General features: G+C 38.9%; 1 protein-coding gene across 1 annotated transcript in view; it reads right to left on the reverse strand.

Annotated features, from left to right (window-relative positions):
* Positions 1 to 2507, reverse strand: part of pappaa (pregnancy-associated plasma protein A, pappalysin 1a) — a 120640-nt gene extending 118133 nt beyond the window's left edge. The window contains exon 1 of the mRNA XM_088071170.1: positions 1273 to 2507. Within this exon, the coding sequence (XP_087927296.1) occupies positions 1273 to 1663 (391 nt within the window). The 5' untranslated portion in view covers positions 1664 to 2507. The remainder of the gene's footprint in view (positions 1 to 1272) is intronic.
* Positions 2508 to 20359: the final 17852 nt, after the last annotated feature.

A 20359-nucleotide genomic window follows, 5' to 3' on the forward strand; every position in this document is an offset into this window, starting at 1 on the left:
ATTTATATGTGTGTAGGGGGTGGGGTGGAGAGAGCTAGACAATTAAAAAAAAGAATAAAAGGAGCATGTAAATGTACTCATATGGTTGAGTTAAGTCCCTAAACGTGCAGACTGGCATAGGGGAGGCTGAGGAGGACTGAGTTCAATTCAGTTCAATTCGGTTCAAAGGCAGCCATCTGCACAAGTACTGTAGCAAGCAATGAGTTGTGTATGCAACGCTCCCTATCGGCAAAGAAAAGCAACAAAAAGCTACCCTATACTGTAATGCACAAAAGCGCTATTGGTCCACACAGATGATGCAGAACAGTTTTTAACACCTTTGTGGTGCTCCTTTACGCATGGCTGCAGGACAAAAAGGAGTGTGCACAGATGCCAACTACAAGCTTTCTTGTGACGGCAGGGATCTACTCAGGTGTGTGTATGTGTGTGTCCTCCTCTGCGCAGTCAGTGGATAGAGATGCATCATCACTATCTGATTGTGCCTTGGATTGGAGACTCGCCGAATAAGGCATGATTTCGCACAACAGTCTGCGTTTTGGGACAGGCTGTGCACATGAAAGCACACTACCACATACACAAGCACAAGCAGGACATTTTCATGCAGCAGGGGAAGCCCTGGATCTCTCAGTCCTGTCCCGTAACTCCGGTAGCCAATCCAAAGGTGTCGATTTTGGGGGACACTCAAGCTTGCGGCTTGAGCTGCGCGCTTTGAGCGCCTTACAGCAGATCTCTCCCGCTTTGTGTCTGACGTGACGTGCTCGCTCACAAAGTTTTGGCCATTACATCATAGTTTTAAAATAGCCAAGTCGGTTCAGAGAAATTACATTTTACGCACAGTGACATCAGCTGCCGGTCAAATGATGCAGCCTATATCTGCTGCCCCTGCTCCGCACTTTTATGATCACGGCGCACATAAATCAGCATTCTTAAGAGGGGAAATTACAATTAAATTTGAAAAATGAAATCATTCAGCAGCGCAATTTCTTTCTAGCAAACTTAAATGTGATCAAAATCTTCAGTGACCCTGTGCTTGCACTACCTAAAATATCCGCTGTACTTTTCAGAGCATTACATCATTGTCTAGTCTGATAGATGAACTCATTTTCAACTCGCTGAAACTGCATGTTGCTTTGTTTCAGAATACATGACACCGGGATAAAAAACTGCACATTTGCATGTTTACTTCTCATTTTCCAATTTAGCCCGTCAGTTTTGGAGTTACACTAATAAAAGGAGTTGACAAAAGGATGGAGGATGTGTAGACTATCTTACCTGCAATCACTGTGGGTGATCGTTGACCTCCCTCTGGTTTGATCCACATCTCCAGAGTGAAATTTCCTCTGGGTATCTCCACGCCGGGCTTCAGCCGTAGCTGATCTCCCCTGCCGGTAAAATAAACAGCTTTCCCCCGGTCTGGAGAGTTTTCCTCCGCCTGAGAGGAGCGCCGACGCTGGCGAAGCACCCGTCGCTCCAAGCCGGGCAAAGAGCGTTTGCCCCGGGGCAGACGTGTGGCACAAGCCCCTGGGATGGTGGCTTTCGCCTCCCTAATGCGCACCAACTCCCTCTTGGATCTCCCCTTTCTCCGGACTGTCCCGCACTCTGATCCAAAACACAAGATGAGAATCACCAGGCAAGACACCCAGGGAGATGTCCAAAGTTTCATTTTTCGGGAGAGGAAATGGCAAAAAAAATATTTAAAATAAGAAGGAAAAAAATAAAATAAAAGAAACAACGGAATAACTAGGGAAAAAAATGTATGTCCACAATGTTCTCCTCTTTGGAATCCTCTCGAGTTTTTCCTTGTCTCTTTTTTACAGCGGTAGAATGTCAAACCGTAGAAACTGTCTAAATAAACCCATAAAGCTATGCTGTTTTTCCCTCTTTATAATGCTAAGCCACGACCCCCTCTCTTAAGCAAAACTACTCTGGAGACATTCAGGGGACACAGGAATATTTGATTCATGTATGTGTTCCACGGTGCCTTTTCAATGGGTCCCATTTAGCCAAAGGGATGACTAATAAGTAATCAATCAAGAGGGGGGTCCGGCCGATGCCCCCCTCATCCCCTTTGGACGGTAGGAGTTACTCGCAGAAATCCACAGTTGTCCGCCAAGCTCTTGTCACACCTTTTTGTTGTTTCCTTATCCTACCCGTAAAACAGCATAAGAAATGGCACATATTAAATTCCAAAGAAAAGTGACAACAAACCGACCTCTCATATTTATTACAGGAAACAAGAGGTGAATTGTGCTCAAAAATTGGAGATCCAAACTTCCCCCTTCGCCTGTGTGCCTGTACAAAAGTTGAAATGCACTATAATATCTGGTAAGGCGAATGAGAGAAAGAGGGACAGAGAGCTGCAGAAGTAGTAAGCATCGCGGTCCTCATTGATTGCCTGGAGCACACAGATACACTTGGAGGAGTCGCAGCTCGGCGTCCGCTTTAGAGGCAGTTTCTCTCTAAGTCTTTTTAAGAACAACTCATGTTTCAAATGTTCCGGGGCTGTGTTTTTTTCAAAGTGGGAAGTCACACAGGTAGGCAACTCTCACTGACGGCAATCCTCTCCATGGCACATAGTGATAGGATGGTGTTTACGGAGTTTGAAAGGCGTATATGTATCCCTCTAGCGGTTACAATTTAAACAATCCAACACTTCCAGCAAGTCCACAACCACAGGACCTTAACCGAGCAGCCTGAGAACATGAGCGAATTATGGTTGTTCTTTAGTTAAACCTCCCCCTCCTGAAACCTTTAAGTTGATTTACATTTTCAGTGTCACAGATTTTGCCACTGACACTCCTCCGAGATATACATGATAGCTTTTTTTTTAATCTTTAATGTAAATTAAATTAATTTAGATATAATACAGATATTGTATCAAATTTGATTTAGTATAATTTGACAGATGCAAAAAAAATCAATTAAATGTCACTTTGTTGATGAACACTGAAATGCCAATTATTACATCACGTGAAAAAGTCTACTGTTTAATTTGCATTAGTGCATCACAACAAATTTAATCTTCTGAAGTCAGACAGCAGACCTTTAAAGTTGATTTAATTTTTAAAGTTATAGATTCTATTTCTTTTTCTTGAATTACATTTCACTATAGCATATATATCTATATATGTATATATATATACATATATATATATGAAAAATTAAATTACAAAATTCAATTTAATTAAATGTCAGTTTGTTGATGAACACTTAAATGTCAGTTATTGCATCGCATTCCATATGAATTAGTGATGTCTACAACAACAAAAATTGAATAATTTTAAGTCAGATAGTGGAAGTTGATTTCAAGTCAGAGAATTTACCACTGACATTCCTTCAAGATATAGGGCATATGAAAGCTTAGTTTGTTTTTTTCTCAAAGTAAATACATTTTACCAAAGACAACAATATGATATATTGTGCTGAATTTGATTTGGCATGGTTTACTGATGCAAAAAAATCTATTAAATGTCACTTTGTTAATGAATACTAAAATGTCAGCAATAAGATCCTATTTCGTGTGATTTTGTAAAGTCTAGTGTTTAATATCCATCAGGTCATCACAGCAAATTGAATCCTTTCGACGCCAGATAGTGGAGCTTTAAAATTGATTAATTTTGAAAGTCATAGATTTTGGCACCAACATTCATGAAAGCTTTTTCTTTAAAGTAAATAAGAACATGTTTTACCACAGACTATAATATAGAGATTGTACCAAATATGGTTTGATAAGTGATGCAAAAAAATAAAATAAATCAATTAAATGTCATTTTGTTGATGAACACAGTTATTTGTAGCACATACTATTTAATCTGACTCAGTAAAGTCTACTGTTTAATTTCTATTAGTTTAGTTGTGTCATCTTAAACCAGATTACAGAGCTTTAAACTTGATATATTTCAAAATCACAGAATTTGGCACTCACATTCATGAAAGCTTTTCTTCAGGGTAAATAAAATTAAAATTTGCCATAGGATATAATATAACTAATGTATCAAATATGATAAAAGAATCAAAGCTTTTAATTTGAAATGTTAAAAAATAAATAAAATTTGTAATCGACAAAGACCAATATCCAAAATTTAGAGATAAAATTGTCTTATGCAATACAAAAAAAGACTACTATTATGCTACTCAAAGACTCTTGGGGAAGTCCTCCATTTTAACTTTGGCAGAGTTACTGTCCTGTCAAAGTCATGTTTCCCATTAATGTATTTTCAAAATAAAGTAAGCAGTAGATCATAGAAGTAATGGGAGAACATTGACAAAGCCATAGCGGCTCTTGTCCTTTCCTTACTTAACTTAATTTGATGGATCATATGTCCTTTCTTCTTTCAGAGTTTGAACTTTTAACCCTTAAAATGGCAGTAATTGCAGTTATGTGCATATTTTCTACCCGTGTGGATGTTTTTCACTCTGATCTAAGTTTATCCCAGGTTACTATTACCACACAATAATTTTGTCTTTGAAAAGAAGGGATTTGTAAGAGCCAGGTTGACTCACATCCTAATGTTTACTGAGCTGTCACCTAAGATTGATGTGACTTTCAAGACCCCACTTTCGACTAAAGTTTGTAAGCCTTTGAAACCTTTGCCGAAGCCTGCGTAAGTCTCAGCTGCTGAGTGAGATAAAAACAATCCTTTGGGAAATGTTACTGTTACTCTGAGGATATTTTGACACAGAGAGTGACTTTACCTTTAAATGGCTTTCCATAGAGACCGTCAGCTGGAATGTTGGTGTTTCCTCTCTGTTCTCCCACCACTTGTTTGTTGTAAATGTGTGTTTAGACAGCCAAAAGTTGCCACCTACCATAAAGGGAAGAGAGAACAAACATTAAATATTTGCTTTCTTTTTCATATGGTGTTGCGACTTTGGGCCACATATTTCCTTTTGTGTCTTGAGCAGGGGGAAATGACATATTGAGAGGTGTTTGACCTTGAAAGTCACTGAAAGAAAGAGTTTCACCTGGAGCACAAATTTAAATCTTGTCAAAAGTAGACAGAGGATGACTTTGTGTGTCCGAAGCGTCACATGAAAGGTTGTTAACACACATTCTCCTGTCAGATGTGGTTGTGTGGCAACACTTCCAACCATTTGAAAGATTTTTTGTTTGGGTCGTTGTCCCACAAACTCCTGATTACCATGAGATTGCTAACTTTTTATGTACACTTAGTGGTAAAATGTGGGCTTATTTTCTTCCTGTCTGACCTATATTTTTTTTCAGTTTGCAAAATACAGCTGGGTCACAAACTTGAATGTACTTTAGCATCGCAATGTACTCCAAGTGGATTTTCATATTTGAAAAGGTACCAAAGTGTCATGACAGAAGGTGAAAGACTTCTCAAGTCCTGTAATTACATTCTTCACTTCTTCACCTACAATCAGACTGTCACTCTCCCTCCCTGTAAAAGAACATGAGTGCTGAAGATAGAAAAGATGACCTAATGCATTACAGTCAGCATCCGTTCAGGTTGGTACACTATGTACAGACTGAAGGAGGGGAGGGGGGACCCTGAAACATGCTCATATAAAGGTCGTTCGCCATCCCTCCGTTATGCAAGGAGATTGAGTTGAATTGTTTTAGTTCAGTCTTGCACCCACCACCCAGCCCCTCAGGGCACAGACCAATCAGCAAGCGCAAAGTTCAAACTGTGTGCCTCCCCGTCTCTACCATTTGCCAGCGAGAGAGCGTCACAATATCTCTGCTTTTTTTCAAAAACAGACTGATTCCCAGTTATTCCTGGATTTGATGGTCCAGGAAGACAACATCCCATCTTAACCTAATGACCCGTGACGGTTCATGTCACGGAGCCCCCTGTGCTATTCTGCAAATCCCACTGCAAATCTAAATCAGTCCATAAAGCACAATACACTGCATTACTTACAGAGGGGCACAATGTTGGGATCAGTAAGGGGTCAACAGCGAATAAAACAGCACAAACAAATCTTTGAAATTGTTATAGAAGTTAAAACAGGCGTAAAAGCCACATGCGTTTGTAATTGGTACATCTTGAAGAAGATACGTATAATATAATACTGTAAATTTAACCCAACTGAAGATGCAAAACACTCCAAAACAACTTAAATCATTTTTTTCTCTTGCAACAATCTGTCCAAACCCAAACATCTATTTTTCATACACGTTCAGGATTATCAACATTCAGTCCAGTTTTGGGCTTTCTCTTTCTCTCTCTCTTGCCACTCACTTTTGACCCAGGGGGATAACATCTGTGCTCTCTAAAAGTAACAGCTTGGTGAAAGAGCTAAGTAAGTTCATATTCAACAGTAGAATGGAGCAACAAATGTGCATTGAATGGCTTTTAAAAACAGTTCGGTTTTTGTTTTGTTTTTTTGAATGTATCACAATATCTTTTTTATTTTAATTAACTATATTAACTGTGACTTATATGTAGACCATCTTCAAACTTCATGTATAGCTCCATGGTGATGCAGCTATGGCTATGTGTCCCTATCACTTCTGTTTAGAGAAAAGTGGTTGCACCATTGTACAATAATCCCACTACGTCACCAGAGTGACTGTGGAGCAGTGCGAGTCAAATACGAAAAAAAACATTGTCCTATAATCCATTAATGCACCCAGCTTAATCTGGGACTGTTCTAAAGTGCAAACCTAAATGCTTTTGCCTCCATTTTTGTGTGGATGATCTGGAGAGTAAAATGATATAGTGTCAACAATGTTAACACATTAAAGAATAATGCAGATGAGGTTTACAGTAAATATGGGGGAAATCTAAATGCGAAATGTGAGAGGAAAATAAACGTGAGTGACAACAGGATTCTATAATAGTGGCCGGGACTTTGTAAGGCAGTTTCTAAATATAATGCCGTTACAGAGTACCCATTAAAGCCTTTAAGAGTATAATCCTGTGCTACCTACAAACTCATACCAGGTTGAGTTTTCAGTGATTCCATGAAAACTGTCACGCAGGCAGTTTCTGGTAAAAAAAAAAAAAAAAGGAACCACTTCCCAATGAGAGATGTGCTAACTGAGACGGAGGTGTTATTTGTTTCTTTTAAAGAGAATATCGAAAAGATTACAGAAAATGTATACATTCGCGTAAATCGGTTTTAATCTTTTCTAATGCTTATGACAGCTGTCATTTATATGCGCTTAGCATGGAAGGGCAGCCAGTTCAGCCGGACAGTGGCATAGTCCACTATATGAACCCTGAAAATACTGCTATTCTGATACAGTTTGATAATCAAAACATATCAGTATTGGCAAAACACTGTGTGAAATACAGCAAAATGTAGTCAGATTACTGATGCAAAAGATCAATAAAATGTCACTTTGTTGATGAACACTGACATGTCAATTACTCCATGTGATTCCTAGTGAAATATGCAGTTAATTTTCTATTGGATCACCACTGCAAAGTGAATCATCTTAAAATCAGATAGTAGATCATCCTGGATCACAGAAGTTCAAACAAGCACATGCTCGTGTCCTCCTTTTATATCTGTAATTTAAACATCTCTCCTGAGTTTGTACCACTATGCTATAATATATCACGTTCTTGTCTTTTTTTTTTTCGGTCATCCCTATCCCACCCCATAACTTTCCAGCATGCCCCTTTATCCTCCCTTATCCAAGTGCTACATCATTTATTAGTTATAGCTTCCAGCTGTAGAGCAACAGAAAGTAAGACGAGAGGAAGAGGATGTGACTGTGTTGTATCTCTGCCTCGAGCTTTTCTCACCACAGAGAATCCTGTCGTTGTATACTCCCATCAGGCTACATCTGTTCACAAATCTGCACCTTCAGGGTAGATTTTTACTTTCAAATTACAACTTTTTCTTAGAGCAAAAGGTAGTTTTGGTGAGTTGCTGGCTAATGCATTTTGATAAACAGTTAAACAACACATTTAAAGACACTAAAACATCACGTTGTAACAGACTAAGGAACAGAGATGTGGACTCGTGTCACATGACTTGGATTCAAGTCAGATTCCAGTCACAAATCTGATCATTTTAGCATCAACATGACAAAATCAAAAAAGATTTTTAACTAGACCAATGAAAGTACTTGATACCTTCCCCTAAGTGCAAAGGTTAAACACATATGTTATTTAAAAAGTGTGTTAAGATTCAATTAATTTCCCTTTATTTCCTGAATCAACTAACGTTAACGCCCCTTACTCCCAGCAAGTTGACAATTGATTCCCCAGATCCACTTTGTTTGAACCAATCCAACAGCATCTAATCAAGTTGCTGTAGAGAACCACAAAAACCTAATGTTACGTTACTGAGCTCCAGTTGAAAAAATAAGAAGATAATTTTGTTCACGTACAAAAACTGAGGGGGTCAACAAAAAACACACTGCAATGTAAAACATGTGGCACACAAATTACAAATGGTCTGGAGACACAACAACTTGTTGCTTTGGTGGGTCGATTTAATAAACATGAGCCCCCACCAGAATGACATACTGGCACGTCATTGGTATCAGTAAATATTGGCTTTAAAATGAAATATCAGAATCAGCCAACATGATAATTACTGCCAATATCACAAACCGATGCTGGTGGTTTGAGAGTTTGCAAAATATGACGTTAAATCCACTATAGACGATCACCAAAATTAGGTAGGGTGGGGATCGTTGCGGTGTACTCATGAGTGACGTTTTGGCTGAGATACAGGTGATGTGAGGCGACTCATCAGTCAGCCTCATCGCCGCTAGGCTCTTAGGACACGAAACTCAAAGTTTAGATTTGGCACTTTGTAGCAAAAGTTAAACTTTCACGGGAAAACATGGATACAAATGGATTTTACTTTTCAAAAGTTATCTGGTCGTGCTTGCGATTTTGGTTCTTTGTCTAAATGTTTGCAGTACACATGATTATGCCTAAAACACAACCCCATTTTTTTTTGTTTTCTTTTTTTAATTTCTCCATTGTGTTTTAGTCAAATGTTGCTTGACAAACAATGGCATGATACTTTACCACCACTGCCTGGTAAGCTGTGTGGTTGGATTGGTAGATTTATTTGACAGACTTGGCTGCGGAGGGTCAAGCTTAGTTCTCTGGCATCAGACTTTCTCTTTGATCATTTGTTTTGTGTTCTAGCATAGCTGATCAAATCATTGCCAATGCCAGACTAATGGGCTATGAAGTAAATAAATGTAGAGGAGAGCTAGGGGTGGCAGAAACTTGGTCTCGTACCATTTCCAGCAAATGGAAGTGCATGGGTTATGTTTTTGAAAGATTCAAAGTGCTTAATTTTCACGTCCACACTGCAATGCAAGACTGGCATTTTTAAATCTACTTTGAAGAGCCAAAACACAGACAAAAAAAAAAGGAATTCTGATGCTAACTCCAGCAGTAAAAAATTCACTTGGACACTTCGGGAAATACACAACCACACTCAGCATCACATCATTGTCTACATATGTAAATGCACATGAGGAGTGTGTTCCTCATCATCTTCACATCCTGGATTTTAGCTGCTGTTGTGAGCTGTGTGGTAAACAATAACCCATTATGAGTCCCTGATGGCAACCAACGCTTGCCCTTGGTTTAACTCTGCTGCTTGTGGGGAAGAATTATATGCACAAGGGTGCAGAGTACGGCACAGTCAGCACACCACTGCTTGCCACCACTACTGCCCCTCCGTCTAGACGTTAGAGCACGTCCATATGGAGATGGTTAAAAAGCTCATTAGCCGGCCTACTTGAAATACAGTTGCAGTGACGCTTGTCCATAAAAACACAAAGTAGAGTGGTTTCTGCAGTGGTATTAACCAGGTTGAGGCATCAAGCCCCCAGGACTGACAACAATTTGGCACAGGCCTTCATTTCACCAAATGATGGCAGAAACTGCAAGCTTTCCAAGAAAGGAATAAGGAAAGAAATTATTTCTTGGAAGATTTTTGGAGCTTTTTGCTTGATGTAGTCTGATCCATCTGGGTGAGGAAGAGTGGAAAAATGTCTGCTAAGGTGAATGGGATATGGCCCATTGGAAGAAAAATGGCTTGGTCTTATTAAAAACATTTTGGGTGACCAAAGGATTGCTGTAGGGCAGGGAAAGATTTAAGGAAGAGAGTGTAAAGACCAAATTCATGGAACAGGCATTCCCAGTTTGCAACTGGTGAATTTTCATCATAACATTCATACGCTGAACTCATTGAACTCAAACCCGCTTTCCTTTACTTGCAAGATGTTCTGCACATAAAACAAACTGTATATTGTATAGGCTTTCATGTTGTAAAACACACCCATAAAATTATTATTTATGGTATATTTGACCCCTTTTTACATTTTCAGAGCCGTAGATTAAAGTGCCTTATGTCCTTTTAACACCTTCTGTAACGTAGATTTCTTCTTTTCTTCTGTGATTTTGACTAATTGGAGAACCTGACTGGGAAATTGCAATTATTGCCCAAAAAAGAGGAAGTCATTTTTTTCATCAAACATGCATTAAAAATTGCAGCCTTTTAAACTTTTAACGACAAAAATGTCTCACGTTAATGTATGTAAATATGTGCAAAACCCCTTCCCCATCTCAATAAAAGGATTTAAATCAAAATACAGTAAATTATTGGAACTTTCAAGCTGCTATAATGAATATTATTACCCAAATGACAATATGCATTGTGAAAAATGCTGCTCATAAGGATAAGCCTGAAGATTTATCACTGAACTCTGCAGTTCCCCTCAATACTGAAAAGATTTATAGTGTCTTTTTACAAGGGCTGTCAGTGTTAACGCATTAATTGTGATGCGATTGAGGTCTGTACATAACGTTTTGTTTTTTTTCCGAAAATCGCGTTAATCGCCGGATGACAGAGGCTGTACTGGACTGAATTTTAAAGCTACAGTAATGGTACTGGTATCATATGAAACTAGAAGATCTAAGCAGCATCTTGTCATGCTAGCTTCTCAGGAAGGGAGCTAAATAACACTCTGACACTGAGCTAAACTTTGGTGATGGAAAAATGACGTGGCCAAATGTACTGAACTGGTCTTACACCACCCAAAACCAAAACCAAAAAGGCAGAAATTTGTTGCTTTACAATTAAGATATACATAGATTCATGTATTTTATAGGATATCAAGAACCTGGACTTAATGGTCCCAAGAGTTGTCCTAAAAAGTTCATATATATATATATATATATATATATATATATATATATATATATATATATATATATATATATATATATATATATATACACACACACACACACACACAAGATGATTTCCAACAATCAAAAAACTTAATCAAGTTACTGTACACTTGCAGGCTGACTGCATGAGGCTGCACAGAGCCTGTTCAGGGATGAATCAGATTTGACAGCAGTGACCACAGAGCAGCAGTAACACTGATAAGCACTAAGGAGAGAAACCCACAAACAATACCTCTGAAAATTTAGTTAACTGTACACCAGTTTATATGGTTTCAAAGTGGAGGTAGCCTAATGCTGCTGTGGAGCACGCCTCAGCACATTTTGTTTCTTCCAAACATAACCCCTGCAGTGCGGAGGTCAGGGGGTCTCCACATCGTACACAGTGACCATTTTCAAAACTTGTAACAAACCATAGGGAAACTATTGCAGAGACCACTGCATGTCCCCGCATTTTGTTGTTTTATTCACACAAATGTACTCTATCACCCTGCGATTTTAAATTTAAAGAAAAGAAAAACTAAATATGAATATTTGCTATATGCTACTAAGCTGCGGATGAAAGAATGACTAAATCAACGGCTGTCTAAAGTCGACGAGCTGTACCTGTCAACAAAGTCAGCACTCTGAAAGTGTCCTTTTGGATCTCAAAGCTTCACACCTCTATTAAAGCTTTCCTTTTATTAATACAACTAAGCCTCATTGCTCAATATCTTTGAGGCAGGGCGTATTTACACTCATCAGACCTATAAAAGAAAAAGCACATGCTGAATGCTCATAAAGCGAGGGATTCATAATGTGGCGACAGCGTCATGGCTGTGCTGTCTGTGTATGGTTGCATTTACATGGATTGCACATTCAACTGTCAGCAGAAATGGATATGGGCACACAGAGTATAGGTGGTGTGTGTGTGTGTGTGTGCAACTGTTTTTTGCCGTTGTTAGCATGGATCAATTAACCCTCTGAAACCTGAGCAAACTGGCTTAATTTCTGTCAAAAATATGGTAAAAATGCAATGGACAACTTCAAAAGAAACAACCCAAATATGAGCTAAAATGATAAAAAAAAAATACAATAAGAAAAAAAAGAAAGAAAATTATCTGAAAAAAATCTGTAAACTAATTTTATATACATAATTATGATAACTATAAAAATAGTTTTTTGGACATTTTTTCCTAGCTTTTTAAAAATAAGAATTTTACATATCTATTAATTTCTTGCAGTTCGCAGAACAGTACTTGCAAAGTTGCTCATTGACTTTTTTCCACAGTGTTTTTAAAAGTAACACAATTTGCTCAGATTTTGAAGGTTTGAATGATTGTGAAGGCATCTGAATACAGCACACGAAAGGTGATGTCGATCCAGGTTTCAAAGGGTTAATCAGGACGTAAGAAGTGAATTCTCTGTGTGCACCAAGGTAGAAATGTCTCACAGCATTCACTGAGGTGAAGTCCTCAGGAGACTGTAACTGAGAGAAAAATGGCAGGAATGTCTAGAATGTGGTTGGTAAACAACGTTAACAAAATGCAGCGGACTTTGTAAAGAACACATATATACCTTATATCTTTGGACCTGTCGTAAATAATCGAAGTGTTTTGTCGTGCGCAAAAACAATGTTGTGGTTTTTGTAGACACTCTGTATTGCGTAAGATGTAATGTATATTTAACTCTGGCTGGGAAGGGAAACATAATGCGTTTAGTGCGACGCTAAAGTCAGTAAGCAGAAAAACACATGCTGCAGCATAAGTAAACAATGCAAAATGCTACATTGAGATGAGCAAACAATGGGCACGTGCTGATTTGCAGTCAACAATGCGATGCCGCACCTTAATGTGTCTGGGCCAAACAATGCAAAAGCCGATTATGCAAATTGGGGTTATCGAGGGCATTGCAATGTAACAATGGCACCAAGTTGATTGAGCCGGGGCTGTGTGTGCGTGTACCCAACCCATCCCCTTGGGTTTCTTTTTTCCCCACAGATGCCCTTCCCAAAAACCCCCTATCCCATGGTCTGCGTTCTGAGGCCTCATTACAGGGGCTTCTGTCAATCGGAAGGTCAAGGGTCACGGCAGAGGATCAGCTTGATCAATACCCCCCGGCCTGATCAATCAACTTGTCTTTTGGTTTCCACCAATAAGATAGCAGCTTCCATCAAAACAAAGGAGTGAAAGGAAAAAGGATGCCAGAAAGAATTAGGAGGAGTAAGAAAAGGAAGAATGTAAACAAGCCTGCCTCGCTGAACAGATCCCAGAAGCTGCTTTTTTTGCTCAGTTTAGAATGACATTGTCAAGGACTAGGACATTGATGAGCGTTGTGCGTCATCATGATGCACCTGTAATGCCCTTGGGCCTCTCTGTGTTTGCTCCAGATCTGAGACACCTTGTGGGAGATTTAGATCTGTAGCTGCATAGTGATCATTTCCTTATGGCAATAACACGCACATACACACTCATCATCTTAATCCTCTTTAGTAGTAGCAATAATTTTTTAAAAATCATTAATATTTGTAGAAAGGTTAAGTCATCTCAAATCATTACACTGGGAAAAAAAAGTGCTCTTTACAAAATAACTCAAACAATTAAGCTTTACGATCACAAAAGCATACTTCCATTTAATTATAAACCACCTCATTTCATATATCCAAATTACAAGACACAGCCGGCCTCTCCACATTTCCTTTTAGCAGTTGCAGAGTTAAGAAAATTGAAACGATCCATTAGCTTTGATTATCAAACAGGCTTAATAAATGGGTCATTTTTCAGTATCCTCTCAAATTAAAACTGCCCAGTGTGTATTTTCAATTGAGTGTCTGCTTCTGTGCCAAGGAATTATTCTCCCTGAGGAATAATTCCAGCCACCAAGTAGTTACAAATCATGGAAATGAGATGATGGAATATAGAATAGAAAGGCACTCAATGCTAAATCATTAAAAATGTACTTTCTTTACCTCAGCTCCAGAGCGACGCCTCACATGACATTGGTTGGCGGAGAGTCAAGCATAAAGGAGCAAACCGGCATGGGCTGTTCTGTGGTGGAAGATAAGTCTTTTAAAACTATGGGCAATATTCTAACAACACAGTCATGACATAAAACAGATTTAAAAGGTTTGCAATACAATGTGAATGCTCTAAAATCAACAGAGCAGCATATTTAAAGGTGAAGTCTGTGATGGAGAAAGATTATGGATATTTGAACTCAACAGCCAAAAATTTGCAAGAAATTAGAGGAAAATTACGTGAAAATAGTGACAAAAAAGGGGAAAAAACAAGGCAAACAAGATTTGGAAAAAGTGCTTAAAATTTGTAATAATTCTGTAACATACTTCAAAGTATGTAATTATAATTAGAAAAATAGTTTTTCCATAGCTTTTTGCTTTTTTTCCCGAAGCCTTATTTAAACTAAGAAAATCTTTTTTTTTTCGGCAAATTGTGGAACATTTCTTATTGAATTGCTCATTGCTTTTTTTTTCAGATGATTCTCAGAAAAATCCCACTAATTTGTTTGAATTTTAAAGGATCAAATATTGTGAAAGGCGTCTAAGAGCAGTACAAGGAAAGTGATGTTGTTCCAGGTTTCAAAGGGTTAAAATAGATAGACCAACACATACGGGCACTTTGCAAAACACCTGTTTTTGGGGTGTTCTGATAAAAGAAGATCCCATCACGCATACACAGCACTTTTTGAAATGTGGGAAAACCCACTAAAACTAAGCTTTTCTCCCACTGCCAATAGATTAGAGCTGCAGCCGACAATGCATGCCTTTAACTGATGTGTCATATTCGATGTTGTGGGCAGGCTGGAAAACAGGTCAGTAAACAGAAGAAAGCAGCATGGAGGCTGGTGAAAATTTTACAATGTTTACTTCCTTTAAAACTCTTGTTATTTTTAATGTCTTTTAAACTTTAAGAGTGGCATCACAGATGTGAGGGAGCAAAAAGCTACTTCTTCAAGTTTACAATTAATGGACCAAAAGAGAGAAGTGATCAATAAAAGGAAAGTAATCAGGCAAGACAGAAATATTGCAGAATCAGAACTGTGGTAGCCAAGTGAAATATGCAAGTGCCCAAAAAATTGGTAATGCATTCTTTTAAAACATTATTTCAATTTTTTTAATGCCGTTTTGTAAATGAACAGTCATTTCTTAATCACTTGGGGTCCACTTGGCATAGATAGAAAAGAGAAAAAAAAAAAGAGGAGCAAAGACTTCAAAAAATAAAGGGTATACATCAAAACGACAAGAGGCGAGATATATATCCTCACAAGTCTTTCTTAGTCTTTTACTAGAGTACATTTGTCAGTGATCTTAACAACTGTACTTAGTTGGGGACGGATTGCTATAATAGGGAAAAAAGCAAGGAAGTTGCAGAGCAAACTGGTTTTGAACTGGATATGAATTCACTATGTTACAAGTACTGTACATAGTAATGTTTTAGCTCAGGGCCGTGTCAACACAGCCCTAGGGACTGTCGAACAACTCATTTGCAGAGAAAAAGGTTGAAAAGGTGCAGCAGAAGGTGAACTGAGTGAGCAGCTGAAATCTGTGCAGAAGCTACAGAGGAGGGACGAAACAGGGGGAGAGAAAAAAAACGGCAACAGAAGGAACAGATTGTATAATGAGCCAGGACAGAGGAGTTGATTACTTTCAACTTCTGACATTTCGTAATAATTTCCCAGCCAAATAACACAATTTTATTGGTATGTGTAATGTTACCTGTCAAGCCTCAAGTTCTCTTGGTTCAAATTAATTGTAAAATAGAGAAATTATGTCAATGAAAAAAATATTTAACAAAAGGCAGAGTCATGTCGGGAACACAATCACTGATGTGCCCTGGCAAGAACAGTGCTTGTAAAGACCAACGTCAGCAATCCTGAATATGGCAGTTTAACAAAAGGGCAATGACGTCTTTGCACAAAACAAATAGGCCCGTTCACTATACCCTGAACTATATGGGCTTCATTGTGAGGGTCTAAAATTCTGGTTGGACATTTCTCCTCCTCTTGCCATTGTCCTCAGCTGTCTGAAATTGCATGGTGAAGCTGGATGTGCTCCCCAGATCATGACGATGATTAATAAATAATAACGGTGAGATCAGGGGGACATCACTGACAGGCTATTTATATCCACAAAGCAAATTTAACCTTGACCTCCTTTTTCACAGTGACCACACTTGCCTTCCTCAAGCCAAGAGTCAAACATCATATTTTCACACTCCTGCGTCATCTCATAACTCTGACTTAGATATGAAATATTCAAATGCTGCTCTGCCTGCTGTAATAGGCAGTGAAATTCCTCATCACAAGCTTCGCAGACTGTGTGCTCTTTGTTTCTGGGAGGAAGTTGCCAGCACCTGTGAGGTGGTACGGGTGAAGACTGCAAAATACCTTGATAGTCATCGTGTGTTTACATCATATTGTTTCTTATGTGGCTTTGGGCAGAACCCAGGCACTCCGAGAGGTGCATGACAAGCCACAAACTCTTTTTTTTTTTCTGCGCAAGATGTGCACAACCCAACTGCCAGAATAAATGTTGGCATTGTTAGTTTCTGAATACCACAGATATCTTAAATTTGTGCATTTCATATGTAATGTAGATATATTTAAACTTTACATTTTAATTTTATGTGGCAACAAAGCTGTGGTTAACACATGGTTAGAGGTTTAGCCACAAAAACAGCTTGGTTAAGGTTAGAACGATCAACAAAAGATCATGTTTCTTAATATCCAGTTTTGTCGCCCCCAACATGGCTGGGAAATCCAGACATGTGACAAAACACCTGGTTTTGTCACCACAAACACAGCCGGAAATGTCCTGACGTGACATTTCAAATACATGGTTTTGTCGCCCGCATAGTTAAAAATGTCCAGACGTGTGATTAAAAATACACACTTTTGTTGCCAAAAATGCCCCAACTTGTTACAAAATACCTGATTTTTTTTGCCACAAACACGGCTGAAAATGAAATGCTGAAAAAAGGTTCCAGGTTAAAAAATACCCAGTTTTCTGGCCAAAAACAACAGCTGGAAATGTCTCAACTTGTTGTTAAAGAATACCTGTTTTGTTTAGTTTTTTCCCTGCCACAAACATGGTTGGAAAAGTCCCAACATGTGGTTTAAAATATCCAGGTTTGTTATAAAATACACCACTGGAAATGCCCCGACATGTTGTTAAAAATACTTCGTATTGTTGCCACAAACATGGCTGAAAATGTTCTAACGTAACCTTAAATATTAAAACTGTTGTTTATTGGTCCTGAGCAGTGGTGTGCGGCACAGCAGCCGTCTCACCTGGGTGTCACGCCATCCACCATCCCCTACTCATCTTCACGAGAAACTCAGCTCATATGCATACATTGAATCTGAACTACATAACATTAGAAATGTTGATATGTAACACATGAAATGTAACATTTGCGGTTTGCAAAAACGTACAATGCCAACATTTTATTCTTGCGACTGGGCTGGATGTGCGTGCATGTGTATATATGTGTGTCTGCGCAGGTATGCAGAGGGAGCAAAGCAGGCAGGCGAACAGACAGGCGCACCGGGTGCCTGTGAGGTCAGGGGCTAGGTAGAGTGTTAGCGGGAACGACACCTGACAGCAACTGGGAGGATGCGCCCTGGCAGTTCTGTACATTCATGTCACTACTGATAAAAGTCAGCACCTGCTGAGCAGGAGAAACTACAGCGCCAGTGCCACCAGGTCCTCCATACAGGACAAGGAGAGAAGGATGAGAACACTTCCTTCCGCCTGTCCTTCCCTGTCCCTCCAATGCTCACTGAGCAGACAAGTCGGGACAGCTGTGATGGCCATTGGTTGGGCAGGGGTGAAGGTGCCAACCTTGTCAATGCCAGAGGTGGGAGCAAAGCTACACGGCACTGCCTAATTTGGGCTTGGAAAAACGAAACCTGGATGCCTCTCTTTTGGTTGTGTAACAACCAAGGGCAAAGTGAAGTGTACAGAACTTTCCATGTTACTGTAAAAGTAGATGGACAGCTACATGTGTCTTACTGGGTAAGGCAGAAAAATAAGCTTTGATGGGTTGGTGTAATACACACTGTAAAATCTGACAAGTTGATCTAACTTAAAATTATCTTGGAAACCAAATACCTCGACAAAGCAAAGTAAATATAACTATCACTACTTTTTAATTAATTTTAAGTTGTCACAACTCAAGAATGACAAGTACCTTGTTCTTTCTAAGTGTTATCAACTTAAGTAAGTCAAGTTAGTTTGTCTTAACTTGATCATCACAAATAGCATTTTGCCAGTGATGAAGTTAGGAGATCTGTGAGTTCTTAACATGTTTAAAAACATATACAAATATGATTGATTTTGCAACCAGCATAAAACATACAGCACAGTAAACTTTGTTTAGTGAAGTTGCTCAAACTTAGAAATACTGATTTGATCAAATTTGTAATTTTTTAAGTTGCACCAACTTCACAAAAATTAAATGAATATAAGCCTAACAATTAGATATAAAGTTAACATAAATTAAGAATAACAGTTATATTTACTTACATTTTTTGAGGCAGTTGGTTACCTAGATTAATTGAAGTACAATAAATGTATAAGATTTTACAGTGTAAACGAGAAAAAAAAGCTGGTGGACATGAAGGGAGGACAAGCGTGAACTGTGTAGGTAAGGTACCACCTAGACGTTTATTTTTTGTAGCGTCAACATGTTTTCCTGTCAGGGGGTTTCCTCAGGTGCCTTGGGTTCTTTCACTGTCCAAAAACACGCAAATCCTCCAAAATTCCAAATGCCCCTCAAATCATCTCCCTTCCTTCATCGTGGAAGTGGAGTTGGACTCAACTTTCATTTCAGTGTATATACTGTATAACTCCATAAAAACAAGCATAGAGGCCAAAATTAAAGCAAAAACAGTCTGGGGTTGGTCTTGGCAAGTCTTAAAACATGTCAGCCTTCCATGTTTTGAAGAAATATCCTAACGATGGACAGTATGTCAGTGTTTTCCAGTTACCCAGAGCTGCACCTGAGATATTTAATGCAATCTGTGCCTAATGTTTGATTTTGGTTCTTAAATCTATATCTGAATTGCTGAGGCCTTACTTTGTATTGTTGCGCTACTGCAGGGGTGTCCAAACTTTTTTAAAAGGGGGCCAGATTAGACAACTGAAAAATACCTGGAGGCCAGCTGCTTCTCCCATCAAAGGTCATTGTGAAGACAAAAACATACATATGACATAAACGCAACTGTTTTATCATTAAGTGAGAAAGTATTCAACTTTCCATCACTACTGAAAGCTGCAGCCCTCACTGTTGACTTAACGCATCTTTGCTGTGGCCATGTTTGCTACCTTTTCAGGAAATACCTGCTGTTAGGTAACCATTATTATTTACTATCTGTTTATGAAAACACATCAGGTTTTCCTCTGCAGCTCCTACTTGATGCCTGTCTACAAACTGATTGGCTTGCCATTGTAAGGTGGGTAAAAATAAATGCAAAGTGATCTTACTTGATAAACCAATATTGTAATGTTAATCATAAAGTAGATTTTGAAAGACAAGCCGAGTGCCACCTAAAATCGGTTTAAGGGCTCAGTTGGCCCTCAGGCTGGACTTTGAACATGACCTGCTCTACTGGATTGCGTTCTACTGTGGGAGTGATGCTTTTATTGTGTCCACTGTAACTGATAAAAAGCCAGATACTGCCACCTAGTGTTCACATATTGCTACATAGAGGGAACCCCCTATATTTTCAGCTGCTGCATTTATCACTCTCAATGCAGTCTGAGCACAAATTCATACATTTAACTTAAACAATGGCAACCAGCAAATAAGAAAATATGAAAAAAACTCAGGTTCTGTGAATATGGCTTGTGTGAATGTTGCTGATTGCAAAACAGTCAAACATACTTCTCTTCTTGAGAAAAAGCTGATCTGCAACTTTTCCCTAACCCAGAACGAAACGGAAGCAATTGTCCAATGGGCGGGTTGTTTTCCCCAAATTTTGTTTTTCTAAATGACTGAAAACGAGGGCAAACACTTGGTGCCGTAAGCAAAAAACAAACTTAGCATCTCACTGTAGTAATAGGTTTTGGAAAAACGTCACCTTCAGCAGTGGGGTGTGGAGGAAGGGAGGTAGTATTGTGTGTGTGCGTGTGTGTGAGGGGGTTGGTGGGGCAGTGGAGAAAGAGTGGGGGAGGCAAACTTGGACGCATGTGCTGCAAATTAGGCTTTGGTAGGCAG

Source organism: Plectropomus leopardus, chromosome 20 (assembly GCF_026936395.1).
Source record: "Plectropomus leopardus strain MGB_pleo_1.0 chromosome 20, ASM2693639v1, whole genome shotgun sequence".
In the NCBI taxonomy this organism is placed as follows: domain Eukaryota; kingdom Metazoa; phylum Chordata; class Actinopteri; order Perciformes; family Serranidae; genus Plectropomus; species Plectropomus leopardus.